We start from the raw sequence: 15,762 nt of genomic DNA on the forward strand, positions 1-15,762 counted from the left end.
GCTGGAGGTCACTTTGTAGGGCTCTGGCAGTGCTCATCCTGTTCCTCCTTGCCCAAAGGAGCAGATACTGGTCCTGCTGATGGGTTATGGACCTTCTATGGCCCTCTCCAGCTCTCCTAGAGTAACTGCTTGTCTCCTAGAATCTCCTCCATGCCCTTGAGACTGTGCAGGGAGACACAGCAAACCTTCTGGCAATGACACGTATTGATGTGCCATCCTGAAGAAGTTGGACTACCTGTGCAACCTCTGTAGGGTCCAGGTATCGCCTCATGCTACCAGTAGTGACACTGACTGTAGCCAAATGCAAAACTAGTGAAGAAACAGTCAGAAAAGAGGGAAAAATGTCAGTGGCCTCCACCTGTTAAACCATTCCTGTTTTGGGGGTCATCTCATTGTTGCCCCTCTAGTGCATCTGTTGTTAATTTCATTAACACCACAGCAGCTGAAACTGATTAACAACCCCCTCTGTTACTTAACTGACCAGATTAATATCCCATAAGTTTCATTGACTTTATGCTATACTCCGATTAAAAAGTGTTCCTTTAATTCTTTTGAGCAGTATATATACACATACATACACTCACATAAAGGATTATTAGGACCACCATACTAATACGGTGTTTGACCCGCTTTCGCCTTCAGAACTGCCTTAATTCTACATGGCATTGATTCAACAAGGTGCAGAAAGCATTCTTTACAAATGTTGGCCCATATTGATAGGATAGCATCTTGCAGTTGATGGAGACTTGTGGGATGCACATCCAGGGCACGAAGCTCCCGTTCCACCACATCCCAAAGATGCTCTATTGGGTTGAGGTCTGGTGACTGTGGGGGCCATTTTAGTACAGTGAACTCATTGTCATGTTCAAGAAACCAATTTGAAATGATTCGAGCTTTGTGACAAGGTGCATTATCCTGCTGGAAGTAGCCATCAGAGGATGGGTACATGGTGGTCATGAAGGGATGGACATGGTCAGAAACAATGCTCAGGTAGCCCGTGGCATTTAAACGATGCCCAATTGGCACCTAAAGTGTGCCAAGAAAACATCCCCCACACCATTACACCACCACCACCAGCCTGCACAGTGGTAACAAGGCATGATGGATCCATGTTCTCATTCTGTTTACGCCAAATTCTGACTCTACCATTTGAATGTCTCAACAGAAATCGAGACTCATCAGACCAGGCAACATTTTTCCAGTCTTCAACTGTCCAATTTTGGTGAGCTCGTGCAAATTGTAGCCTCTTTTTCCTATTTGTAGTGGAGATGAGTGGTACCCGGTGGGGTCTTCTGTTGTTTTAGCCCATCCGCCTCAAGGTTGTGCATGTTGTGGCTTCACAAATGCTTTGCTGCATACCTCGGTTGTAACGAGTGGTTATTTCAGTCAAAGTTGCTCTTCTATCAGCTTGAATCAGTCGGCCCATTCTCCTCTGACCTCTAGCATCAACAAGGCATTTTCGCCCACAGGACTGCCGCATACTGGATGTTTTTCCCTTTTCACACCATTCTTTGTAAACCCTAGAAATGGTTGTGCGTGAAAATCCCAGTAACTGAGCAGATTATGAAATACTCAGACCGTCCCGTCTGGCACCAACAACCATGCCACGCTCAAAATTGCTTAAATCAACTTTCTTTCCCATTCTGACATTCAGTTTGGAGTTCAGGAGATTGTTTTGACCAGGACCACACCCCTAAATGCATTGAAGCAACTGCCATGTGATTGGTTGATTAGATAATTGCATTAATGAGAAATTGAACAGGTGTTCCTAATAATCCTTTAGGTGAGAGTGTATATGTATAGATAGATATAGATATAGATATAATGTTACTGTCAATGTGTGAAATTAGGCATTGTGCACAATACCTAGGAAATCTATAGAATGCTGAAAATGGGATGTCAAAGTATAAAAAGATGAAAATTTCAAACATTTCCTAGGTATTCTATGAAATGGCAAACTGGCAAGTGATTTTGTATAATGTCTAGGTATTAAATACAATGCCTAGGGAAAGTATATAGCATATTAAAGTAACATAGACATTGCAAACTTTACCTAAAAATGTCACACATTCTACACAATACCTGCTTTTCACACACTACTGTTAACAGATCTCTCTCTCTATTTATATATACAGGACTGACCATTTGAATTAAAGATCTCCCCCCCTCATTCGTCAAGAGTCCTGTGTTCAATTCAAAATTACATTTCATGTTTATGCCCAGTGCTGATTTTTCCAGAAGCATTTATTTAACAATACTTCGGCAACAATGCATGCATTTTGCTTGATGTGAGCATACGACTAGATAACTGGCAGTTGGATGATGCAACACAAGTACCATGAGAATATTTTTCATATTGTTGGCTGAGGTCCAGAGCTGGTCACTATAGACTGCTATTCTGCCATAAAGTTTCTATCTCCATTCTTCATGAAAACGCTAGATTACATTTTTTTCAGTCCTCACTGCAAACACATGGGTAAGTAACATATACAACAAAAATCATTTTTGCGTGGAGTATTCATTTAACCAATTTAACTGTGTGTCTTTGGACTGCTTAAAGAAAATAAATAGAGGCAGCAGTTCAAATTTATTTCATGGCACAACTACTCTTATTTGTAATCTAAACAATGATAAAAAGATGATAGAGAGATAACTCAGACTGAAGGCTTGCCCTATTACCAAGAACAATATTTTGTAATTAATTGCTGATGCCTGTGGCAACATTACTGAATAAAATACTTTATACTTGTAATTCAGCTTTATATTTTCATAGAAAGAGTTTGAAAAGTTAACACTACTGCCTCAGAGCTCCAAAGTCGTAAGTTAACATCTCGGATGTCGTCGATAATCTGTATTGTTCTTTCTACTGTTTCCTCATACATCTCAAGGATATGTATGACTTAGGCTAATTGCCCACTCTAACCTGGCATGATATATCTAAAGGTTATGTACAGGTTAACTGTGCAAAAGTTTTAGGCAGGTGTGAAAAAAATGTTTCATGAAGACAGTTTCATGTCACGGCAAGATTGAGCACAGCAACAAGACACATGGTAGTTCTACTACATCAGCAAGGTCTCTCCCAGACAAAGATTTCAAAGCAGACTAGGGTTTCAAGATGTACTGTTCAAGCTCTTTTGAAGACGCACAAAGAAACGGGCAACACTGAGGATCGTAGACGCAGTGGTTGGCCAAGGAATCTTAGTGCAGCAGATGAAAGACACATCAAGCTTATTGCCCTTCGAAATCGGAAGATGTCCAGCAGTGCCATCAGATCAGAACTGGCAGAAACCAGTGGGACCCAGGTACACCCATCTACTGTCCGGAGAAGTCTGGCGAGAAGTGGTCTTCATGGAAGAGTCAAAAAGTCATACCTCTGACGTGGAAACAAGACCAAGCGACTCAAGTATGCACAAAACATAGGAACTGGGGTGCAGAAAAATGACAGCAGGTGCTCTGGACTGACGAGTCAAAATTTGAAATATTTGGCTATAGCAGAAGGCAGTTTGTTCGTCGAAGGGCTGGAGAGCGGTACTCATCATTGTCTCCAGGCAACAGTGAAGCATGGTGGAGGTTCCTTGAATGCTTGGGGCTGCATTTCTGCAAATGGAGTTAGAGATTTGATCAGGATTAATGGTGTTCTCAATGCTGAGAAATACAGGCAGATACTTATCCATCAGGGAGGCGTACGATTGGCCCCAAACTTATTCTGCAGCAGGACAACAACCCCAAATATACAGCCAAAGTCATTAAGAACTATCTTCAGCGTAAAGAACAACAAGAAGTCCTGGAAGTGATGGTATGGCCCCCACAGAGCCCTGATCTCAACATCATTGTGTGTGTCTGGGATTACATGAAGAAACAGAAGGATGTGAGGAAGCCTACATTCACAGAAGATTGTGGTTAGTTCTCCAAGATGTTTGGAACATCCTACCAGCCGAGTTCCTTCAAAAACTGTGTGCAAGTGTACCTAGAAGAATTGATGCTGTTTTGAAGGCAAAGGGTGATCACACCAAATATTGATTTGATTTAGATTTCTCTTTTGTTCATTCACTGCATTTTGTTGATTGATCAAAATAAAATGATTAACACTTTCATTTTTGAAAGCATTCTTTGTTTACAGCATTTTTCACACCTGCCTAAAACTTTTGCACAGTACTGTATATGTACTGTATTCTGTGATATATTCAACTGTGCATTGATTCCTGCTTATTCCAAATGCTGCGAGGACAGGAGCCGACTCATTAACACAGAAAGTTAAAACAGCATATTCAGAAAATGAACGAGTTAATCAATCCATCCATGTATCTTTTTACTAAAATTTTGGGGGCTCTCCTGGCAGCACTGAAAAGCATGGCAGCAAACTATCCTGGCTAGGACTCCATTACGCACCAGGGCATATTCATGTACAGATCCATACTCACTGCTATGGAGCCAATTTATTGTTGGGAATCAATTTAACAAACACATCTTTACTATATTAGAATAAAACAAGAATGCAGGAATGATTATTACGGAATGCATGTTGATTGGATCTGGTGTATAGTAGCTGAAGCTATTATACAGTTTTTATATAAAAAAAGGTTGCAATATTTATGGAAAAAAAGCTACTTCAAAATGTATGACAATTTTTTATTGATCACAGAAAAGCGAAGTATCTGACTGAGAGTGAATGCATAGAATCTGACAGATATGCCTCTTCACTTTTTTGCTTTTGATCATTATTAAAAATGTTTCAGTCTGTAGTGTACTTAAATATAAATGATAAAAACAAACTGCACAACAGTTTCTTAATCAACAATATCAAATAAATGATTACATTACAGAAAGGCTTTGAAGGCATTAGTTTGCTTTTTACTGAATTGAGAAATTTTCTAAATCTGTCTTTGTACCTTTGGGTGTGTATATGGACTAGAGGACGGGGTTGGCAGCTGTTTGATTTTTTTCCAAAAAACGTAGGTAGATAACACTGCAGAAATAAAATGATAGAGCCTCGGGTCACTAGCCTTGGAAGAACGTATAGATGTGGTATTTTCCAGGCACTCTGGAATCCTGTATTTGTCTAGGGACTACTTCCATTCATCTTATACAGTATATTACAAGTATAGAAGCATGTTCGCAGCAGGAAAGCCTGAACATGAAAGGCACTGCTACCTCAAAGCTTCAAAGTCTTTGGGTTCAAATCCCACCCTTGTCACTGTATCTACAATTACTATTTATTTTTTGTATAGCCTAAAATAACACAAGAAGTGCTGCAATGGGCTTTAACAGGCATTGCCTCTTAACAGCCCCCCAGCCTTGACTCTCTAAGAAGACAAGAAAAAATTCCCAAAAAAACCCTTGAGGGGAAAAAATTAAAGAAACCTTGGGAAAGGCAGTTCAAAGAGAGACCCCTTTCCAGGTAGGTTGGGTGTGCAGTGGGTGTCAAAAAGAAGAGGGTCAATACAATACAGTACAGTACAATACACAGAACAGAACAAATCCGAGAGGGGATGCACTGAGTATGTACGTGTGCTTCCCGATTCATTTTAGCCTCGCATCCCCTTGGTTTGAGACGTATAAAAAACTATGCAGTTCACACAGAAAGACAGATCACCAATTGAAGCTTTATGAATAATGGATACTTTATTCACGATCATTGATTGTTTTGGTAAAGCCATACTCAGTGTATTCATTAGATGAACGGTAAAAAAGTAAGAGCGAGGGGAGGGTAACTTATTGAGGCACACAGGCAAAACCACAATAGCACGCAGGCTCGATGTAGTGCGCGTCAACTCGATCTGAATTGCGCAATCACATTTGAAAAAATATTTCTTTTCAAGTTCTATTTAGTCCATATGTGTCAAACTCAAGGCCCGCAGGCCACATCCGGCCTGGCGTGTAATTATATCCGGCCCCGAGATCATTTTATATATTATTGCTATTAATGGCCCGGGGATATGAAGCGCTGGTAACACAAACTACAGATCCCATAATGCAGTGCTTCAGCTGCCTTGCCAAACACTTACCGCGTCAATCAAGTCTAGCTTATGATGCTGCAAGTTACTGCGAAGCTAGCCCACACAATGCCGAAGAGAAAAGGTGATTCTGAACATAGAGCCTTTAAAAACCGATGGGAGGCTGAGTATATGTTTACTGACATTGCAGGTAAACCCGTGTGTCTCATTTGTGGAGCTAATGTGGCTGTAATTACAGAATTTAATCTAAGATGGCACTATGAGACAAAACATCAAGATAACCTGAAAGACCTGAATGCAATGCAGAAGATACAGAAAGCAGAAGAGTTAAAGAAGAATCTGACACTTCAGCAGACGTTTTTACCGTGCAAAATCACAAAGTGATTTCAAGTGAAGCTACTTTTATGGGAGACACAAATGCACCAGTGCAACTTGCCCCACTTTCCCTGTTGCCAAGTAATGTTGAACCAACTCGGCACTACGGTGTTCCCAAATACGCACTTTGCTGATAAAACTGGGCACACTGCGCACTGAGTTCGCACTGCGCTTTGGTGACTTTGAAGAACAAAAAAAGAATTTTGAGTTTTCGCAACCCATTTGCCATTGATGTGGAAACTGCACCTTTGCAGATTCAGATGGAGGTGAATGAGCTGCAATGTAATGGCACACTGAAGGCAAAGTACAATACTGCAGGGCCCGCACAGTTTATTCACTCCATTCCCGCACAAATGCTCCAGCTCCATCTACATGCGGCTGAACCTTGTGCATGTTTGGTAGCACATATCTGTGTGAGAAGCTCTTCTCAGTGATGAAGACTAACAAAACAGCACACAGGAGTCGCCTCACTGATGAGCACCTGCAGTCCATCCTGAGAATCTCCACAACACAGAACCTCACACCAAACAGAAACGAACCTGTGGCCAAAAAAAGATGCCAGGCGTCCGCTCTGATAAAATGACATATGAGCAAAGACAACTGAATGATTTGATTTGTTATTGCTGAAAAGAACAAATTTTATTTATATTTCCAGGTTTTGTTATGCACCATGTTCATATTTGAATTTGTATAATTTTGACAGGATATATTTTTATGGAGAGCAAAATCTTTTGGGATATTTAAAATTTAAGTTTATTTTTTATATAAAATTACATAAGAGTAAAGAAATTTGAATGTTTGTTCTTTTAATGTTTACTTTATTTCTAACTTGTATAATTTAGACAGGATATATTTTTATGGAGAGCAAAATATAAGTTATTTAAGGTTTGAGTTGATTTATTCCGGAATAATATTCTGTCGACTAAATAAAAATTCCTTCTATTTAAAATTTAAATAGAACTTGAACAGAAACGATAGTTCATAATATCCACGCAGACTTGCACGTAAGAGCGGAAGTCATCCGTTTTAACAAGCAGCGTATTGCACTGATACAAAATAGCCTGCCCATTTAATTATTTAGGAATGGATAAATAAAGATTTTGTAGAAATAATGTTTTTCATTTTTATTCCTTCATGGATTCTGGCACCCCCAGCAACAGTTGCTTGCACCCCAAAGACTGTTATATATATATATATATATATGTGTGTGTGTGTGTGTATATATATGTGGATATGTATATACAGTGGTGTGAAAAACTATTTGCCCCCTTCCTGATTTCTTATTCTTTTGCATGTTTGTCACACAAAATGTTTCTGATCATCAAACACATTTAACCATTAGTCAAATATAATACAAGTAAACACAAAATGCAGTTTTTAAATGATGGTTTTTATTATTTAGGGAGAAAAAAAAATCCAAACCTACATGGCCCTGTGTGAAAAAGTAATTGCCCCCTGAACCTAATAACTGGTTGGGCCACCCTTAGCAGCAATAACTGCAATCAAGCGTTTGTGATAACTTGCAATGAGTCTTTTACAGCGCTCTGGAGGAATTTTGGCCCACTCATCTTTGCAGAATTGTTGTAATTCAGATTTATTTGAGGGTTTTATAGCATGAACCACCTTTTTAAGGTCATGCCATAGCATTTAAATTGGATTCAGGTCAGGACTTTGACTAGGCCACTCCAAAGTCTTCATTTTGTTTTTATTCAGCCATTCAGAGGTGGATTTGCTGGTGTGTTTTGGGTCATTGCCCTGTTGCAGCACCCAAGATCGCTTCAGCTTGAGTTGACGAACAGATGGCCGGACATTCTCCTTCAGGATTTTTTGGTAGACAGTAGAATTCATGGTTCCGTCTATCACAGCAAGCCTTCCAAGTCCTGAAGCAGCAAAACAACCCCAGACCATCACACTACCACCACCATATTTTACTGTTGGTATGATGTTCTTTTTCTGAAATGCTGTGTTCCTTTTACGCCAGATGTAACGGGACATTTGCCTTCCAGAAAGTTCAACTTTTGTCTCATCAGTCCACAAGGTATTTTCCCAAAAGTCTTGGCAATCACTGAGATGTTTCTTAGCACAATTGAGACGAGCCCTAATGTTCTTTTTGCTTAACAGTGGTTTGCGTCTTGGAAATCTGCCATGCAGGCCGTTTTTGCCCAGTCTCTTTCTTATGGTGGAGTCGTGACCTTAATTGAGGCAAGTGAGGCCTGCAGTTCTTTAGACGTTGTCCTGGGGTCTTTTGTGACCTCTCGGATGAGTCGTCTCTGCGCTCTTGGGGTAATTTTGGTCGGCCGGCCACTCCTGAGAAGGTTCACCACTGTTCCATGTTTTTGCCATTTGTGGATAATGGCTCTCACTGTGGTTCACTGGAGTCCCAAAGCTTTAGAAATGGCTTTATAACCTTTACCAGACTGATAGATCTCAGTTACTTCTGTTCTCATTTGTTCCTGAATTTCTTTGGATCTTGGCATGATGTCTAGCTTTTGAGGTGCTTTTGGTCTACTTCTCTGTGTCAGGCAGCTCCTATTTAAGTGATATCTTGATTGAAACAGGTGTGGCAGTAATCAGGCCTGGGGGTGGCTACAGAAATTGAACTCAGGTGTGATACACCACAGTTAGGTTATTTTTAACAAGGGGCAATTACTTTTTCACACAGGGCCATGTAGGTTTGTATTTTTTTTCTCCCTAAATAATAAAAACCATCATTTAAAAACTGCATTTTGTGTTTACTTGTTATATTTGACTAATGGTTAAATGTTTTTGATGATCAGAAACGTTTTGTGTGACAAACATGCAAAAGAATAAGAAATCAGGAAGGGGCCAAATAGTTTTTCACACCACTGTATATATGTTTATATGTGTGTGTGTGTGTGTGTGTATATTATATATATATATATATATATATATATATATATATATATATATATATATATGACAGCAACACTCATCACTCACAACAGTGACAAAACAATTACATTGACAATCATGTTACGTTATTTTCAAAATGTTTCATTTTCTTTTTCATTTCACATATATATATATTGTGGAGGACTGCCGGCTTCGTGCTCTGGCCCTCACCCCCAGGCCGCCAGGAGGAGCTCTCCCGACAGCAAGATCGCGTGCCCGAGTTCCAGCAGGGCCTTATGGACTATGTAATGTTTTTACACAGCCCTGCTGGATACCTTGGGGGCCACCAGGAGTTGCTGTGGGGGGGCTTATGGGCTCTTTTGTGCCTTATGACTCGGGAGTACGTCACAGTCATGTGACAGGAAGGAACGATGTGCTCCCCGGTTGAAGTAAAGGACTGATTGCCCTGACCCGGAAGGAATAAGGAACTGTGGACTGTTGGAACAGGAACACCTCCGGGTCAGGGACTATAAAAGGGCGGTGCCTCAGTCCAGACAATGAGCTGTGCTGGGTGGGAGAGGAGCAAAGTGTCTGGGCGAGGAGAGAGAATATTGTGGTAGTGTTTTTGCGGTTTAATATATGAGTAGTGCGGAAGGTGCTTGGTGCACTGTGCTTAAAAATAATAAAAAGTCTTGGACTTTTACCTGGTGTCTGGAGTTGTACCTGAGGGTTCAAGGGAGCACTAGCGCTCCCAACTGCCACAATATATATATATATATATATATATATATACACACACACACACACACAGAAAGTATTCACAGCGCATCACTTTTTCCACATTTTGTTATGTTACAGCCTTATTCCAAAATGGATTAAATTCATTTCATTCCTCAGAATTCTACACACAACACCCCATAATGACAACGTGAAAAAAGTTTACTTTTTAAAATTGAGAAATCCCATGTACATAAGTATTCACAGCCTTTGCTCAATACTTTACAGGATAATAGAACAGCAAAGTCTACCCAGCAACAGTGGAGGCCAAAGCAGAAGCCAATCCTTGATTAAGTGCTATTTGAGCACAATGCAAATGTTAGCATTACCCTCTTAATAATCTTTAATCACTCATTTTTAAAATTACAAAAATGCTTACTAGTCTAAAGCTTTTCTGCACTACTTTCCCCATTCACCTTTGCAACTCAGACTGTATGCAGTTCTCTCTAAATAAGTGTTCAGGTTTCGGTTACTTGAATTTTCAAAGACTTCATATGTTTTTGTTAATTTAATAAATCCACTGCATACCATTTTTTGACATGTGCATACTTTCACGCTCAAATCCAAGTAAAGTTTTATAAATGACATCCCTGAAAAGACTTAGTGAAGGCTTGTGAAAACTAGCCTTTCAGATCGTTAAATAAAATTAAAATAGCAGCATAGAATAATATGTTGAAAAAAATTAAATAACTTCAAAATACCAAGGATAACTATAAGACTCAAGAGCTGATATGCAGTACTTTCCTGACTTGCATGTTAAAAGAGGATATACAGTTTAGCTCTGAAAAAAATAACATATAGGATTTGGTTGATAGCAGATAATAAGGATGTGATAGCAAAGCCAATGGATGAATCTAAATTGGCATAAAAGGAAGAGTATACAGCAGGCCCAAGTGTAACCTTTGAAGGGCTGACACCAAATGCAGAATGAATTCTTCTTTGCCCTTGATGCTGCCATTATAAACTGCTTTGTTTAAAAATGTCTTTATATAGACAGTCATTAGAACTTTATTATTTCACTTGGATATATCCCATTCCTGAAGTAATAGTTTAATGTAATATTTCGCACATTGAAACAGACAATATTTGCAATGAAAGTCAACCGAGGCCAAGTTCAAAGTTGATCAGATGGTCCTCCACATTTTCAAAATTAAAGTAACGCAAATTAGCAACTTTATACTAACTCATTATGAGTGAATGTTTTTGTACTCTGTGATGGTCTGGTATCTTTACCACAGATGTTTTCTGACTTGTAATCAATGTCAGTCAGGACAGTCTCTGCTTCATCATGACCCTAAAACTGAATTAAGCCCATTCCATCGACTGATAGAAGGTTGGATCGAAGGATATGTTAGCAAGTACTGCTCATAGTGTTCTATCCAAGGCTTGTCCTTGCAATGTCTCCTCATTTCTGTGACTCTCTCCAACCTTATGGTATATAAAAATCCCTTTTTTTAAATCTGCTTAAGAAAGATTATGGGTCTGTGCAGTACAAAGGGTGGAGCGTCAAGTATGCTGTTGCAATCTAATTTTTGCTTCCCCCAGAGCTTTTGTTTGGTAAATTATGACATTCATCTGTTACACTTTTGGTTCTCAATGGACAACAAGAAAGACATTTTTTTAAGTCAGTGCACAGAGTAAAAGTTCATATAAAAAAAAATACCCTCATCTCAAATGCGCCCAGAATACAATATTCTTATGTGTGTGTGTGCGAATATGAAGACGTACAAACACCCACACCATCCTGTAGTATTTTTAGTTCTTGTATATTTCATGTGATCAAAGAAAAGCTGTACCTTAGATAAGAACAGGAAAAAACAATAGCTTGACTGTATTGACAAGATTAGTATTAAACAGAATGAACAAAAACAGAAAAAGATGCTGCTAATTCTTAACAAAAATGAAAGCAATCCAATGCATTTACCCATAGTTTAACTTCAGAAAGTGACCACTCTTGGCTGCAGCCCAGGTCTCCATGACCTACAGGGGCACTGAAATTAATTAAGATGTATGAAAAATATTTGTTCTTTGTGTTTCAAAGAGATAATTCTACCACTAAACTGGCAGACAGAATCTTATTTAACAGTATGCCCAAGACAGCTCATGCACTATTAGGCATAGGCACACCATCATCCCCAAGATTACTTGTTGTCGGTCTCCATCACTACCTGTAGTTTACTGGACACACTGGCTGTAGCATAAACATCTGAATACAGGCTGTCAGAGACAAAAGTGTGTGTGAAGAAAAAAGCGATTTGCAGTATTACAATACTGACAGTTCTTCAGCCATGACAGCAAAAGCATTATAGATCCTACTTCTAGTGATAATGAAGCATACTAACATGATGATTCTGCAAAAATGATAAACTCTAACGCCACTTCTGAATGTCCGTTGTGCAACAAGAGCAATGGGTAAATTTCAAAGCTGTCTTTAGCAGATCTCCAGGGCTCAAGACATACGTATCAGGTACAGATAGATGATCGCTTAAAGAATTTCAGACTGCACTGGGTCAACATACTTGAATTAGAATGTTGTTGTTGATGAATCACTTATGCTTTGGAAAATTTGTTTGGACAATGAAAAGTCACAAACCTTGTACAATTTCTGACTTGGCAGTATGTCTACTGAAAAACAGGTACAATTTATTGGTAGCTGGACAATAGTGCTCAAAATCTGCAAACTGGTGAAAAAACAAACCTGTTAATGTGTTTTTTTTTTTTTTTAATTATTGTGTGCATGTGAATTACTGTACTTGTAAACGCTTTTAAATCACTTTGGGTTTTTTTTCTCTGACGTCTCCTTGCTCACCGGTACATGAAAATCTCCACATATAATTTACTGTTTGACTTGACTTGATGTCTAGTTAAGCAAGACATCAGGTTCACCACATTTTTGGCCTTCTAGATACAAACACACCGATTTTTAGGTAATTTCTGGACCATATTTTGGCCAGGAAATTATACCCTCATGATACAGAGTAAACCAATATGTGGCTTCAACAAAAATAATCAGAAGTGCTTGAAGATATGCATTACCCAATACCATGGTATCACCTCCTAATGGGATATAAGGGGGTCAAATTTACTCCTTTTCACAAACTTTGGAAAAAAAAATGGAGATCAGTAATAAAGACATACTGTACGGAGTGTCATTTTTTACTGATCATAAATAAGATAATATTTTTGATATCTGATTCTTTACTGGTGGTCCTAGTCCTCTAACAGCCACTCCCAGAAGGCTAAAACTGAAACATTTCAAACATAAGCATAAGGGTTACAATTTTAGACTATTTCAAGGTCAACAATTATGAATTGTTATTTTTCTTAATTGTTAATCCTTTACTATTGATCTAGCACTCTACACACCTCTATCAGAGGGAGAAAAATGAAAAAAATATTTTTACAAAGTAAATAATTACATTTCTTACGAACACCCCGAATTACAGTGTCTTATGTTAATTCAGACTATTTTTTTTCTTCTTAGTTGTATCATAACAGGTGAAAAACCTGATATTGTTAAAATAATTAGGTGCAAGAGTAACGTTTTAAAACATTTTCCTAACTCATCAAAATAGATTGTTGACGGATCAGATCACACTCTCTTTGCTTTTAACATTTGACATGGCTTACTGCTCTGATGGCTGCCAAATATAATTTTAAATTTTGGCATTGCATATTGTGTCCTTCTCTCTTTCTATATCACTCAGTCGCTGATGCGATTTCTGCCTTTTTATCTAAACCTGTGTATTGGCTATTCAATTCTCAGCTTGACATTACGTATTGTACTTTCTGTTGTTCTCTCTGTACACCTAGTTGGGGCCCAAACTATTGCTCAAGCATAGGGTCCCCTGCAAAAGAAGAGAATACCAACCTTCCTAACGGATGTAGAGGGGCTTAAAACCCCAAACAGGTGGGCAGGCGCAAACGGCCAGTCCCTATTATTGGAAAGACATTTCTACATGTACACAATCGTTTGGACCAATGTCAGCGCCCGCCCGCCCCTCCCCTTAAGAAGCCTCCTCCTCCTCCTCCCCCGATTGGCGGGTATACCCGAGGTTCTGGCACCCTCGGTCTTTCCTAAACGGAGTGAAACCCCCAGCTCGTTTTCTTTACTCTGATTAAGGAAGGATAATCTAGCATTGCGCGACATCTATCCAATTACAAAGACGGACCAGCAGAGATAAAGGTGCTATGAAAGCTCTTACCAGTACCATCGGACTTTCGCACAGAAGTTGCCATGCTGCTCCAGCGACGAAGACGACGTGGTGCGCCGCCATACCCTACACAGTCGTCCCTGGAGAACCGTGCAAGGCCGCGCCAAAATGCTCCTTAAAGGGTGGGGCGAAGAGGTTACATTGTCTTGGCAAGAACCGTCCGACAACTAAAAAAAGATCGGCAACACTGGGCGTTTCTCTTTCCGAAAGCAAGTGAACTGTCTTCCTCCCAGTTCGAGGATTAGAGTTTGTCGTCTTTCCTTCCAACTCACACCCTTTTGTCAGGCAGTCACCAAATGTCAAGTCCTGTCGGCCAAACTCTGACGTAAAACACACAGCCAAAGCCAGGCGGTGTGACACGACTCGTGCCTAGTCAGCGACAGACGGCGCCTTCACCTGCAGACGCTGGAAGCATGCAGGACTCGGTATACGTGCCAGCTGAAGAAAATTCGAAAACGTTTCAGTGTTAAGTCCGTCGTTTTGGGTCAGAAAACTGAAGCAGATTCGTGGTATCGCTTCTTCTTTTTATATGTAAATCCCTGAAGAAGATGAAGTTCAGTGTTAAGAGCTTAAACGGTGTCTCACAGCTGGCGCTTCTTCCCGTTGCAGGCCCAGCCGGTTGCTACGCAACGACGAGTCCTCACCAACAGTGCTGTGCATTCGAAGACCCCGCCCACTTTTAAAAGCGCGAGCCGCGCTCCTTGTTTAGCCAATGAGAACGCGTTGCTACATGCGCGGCTCTGGGCATTGGCGGTCTAGCGGGATCACCATTAATAATAAAAAAGCATGGAGATGCGAGCAGCGCAGCTAGTAACGATGGATAAGGTCCGCCGAGAAATTTACCAGTTTAGAGATTTTCCTTGCATCATTCGCAAGCGCTGAATTTGTAAAATAAAATAAAAACAGCTGGTCGAGCTATACGTGGATTCAGTTGATTTCAGTCTTAATCTTCATAAATGATGTGACGCTATTTTGGCACCAAACTGACCCCGTCACATTTTGTCATAAATCTACTAACCCCGACCAGTAATGGTATCACAAATATGGCACCCACCCCATAATCTGCAAACAAATTAACATATTCAAATGAATGAAAATCAGTCTAAACTGACTGCTTAAGCAAATTATTACTAGCAGTTTGGACAGTTTAAACATTAATCACACATTCAGCCAGTTTACTGTCAGTAGTTTACTGTTGCCTAATCAAATAACTGAGCTTTCTGAACTGTGTATTCTAATACTTGCTTATTCATCCTGCCATGGTGATGAGAAGTGGTCTGCTATTGTGCAAACAGTGATGCTGCTGACACTAACATTGTTTTTGGGTATAGAGTCCACCTAGGTCCAGATTAACCTTATCTTGCCACCAGGGCCGTTTGAAGGAATTTGGGGGCCCCAAGCAAAATGGACATGGAGGCCCCCCGCACGCACGCACGCACGCACGCACGCAAAGGAACCACAGCATAGCCATACAGTTTAAATTCACTCACACTTTATATAAATAAAAAAGGTTTACAGTGCAAATACTGCTGTTGCATATACTGTGCATAAATAAAAAAATGTTTAGAGTGCAAATACTGCTGTTGCAT

The 15,762-nt window shown here is 39.8% G+C and overlaps 1 protein-coding gene across 2 annotated transcripts in view; it reads right to left on the reverse strand.

Annotated features, from left to right (window-relative positions):
• Positions 1 to 15,217, reverse strand: part of c6h1orf159 (chromosome 6 C1orf159 homolog) — a 37,146-nt gene extending 21,929 nt beyond the window's left edge. For both annotated transcript variants that reach the window (XM_039755584.1, XM_039755583.1), the window contains exon 1: positions 14,165 to 15,217. In XM_039755584.1, coding sequence (XP_039611518.1) covers positions 14,165 to 14,236 — 72 coding nt within the window. In that variant the 5' untranslated portion in view covers positions 14,237 to 15,217. The remainder of the gene's footprint in view (positions 1 to 14,164) is intronic.
• Between the last annotated feature and the right edge of the window lie 545 nt (positions 15,218 to 15,762).

The sequence above is a fragment of the Polypterus senegalus genome, chromosome 6, assembly GCF_016835505.1.
Source record: "Polypterus senegalus isolate Bchr_013 chromosome 6, ASM1683550v1, whole genome shotgun sequence".
Classification (NCBI taxonomy): domain Eukaryota; kingdom Metazoa; phylum Chordata; class Cladistia; order Polypteriformes; family Polypteridae; genus Polypterus; species Polypterus senegalus.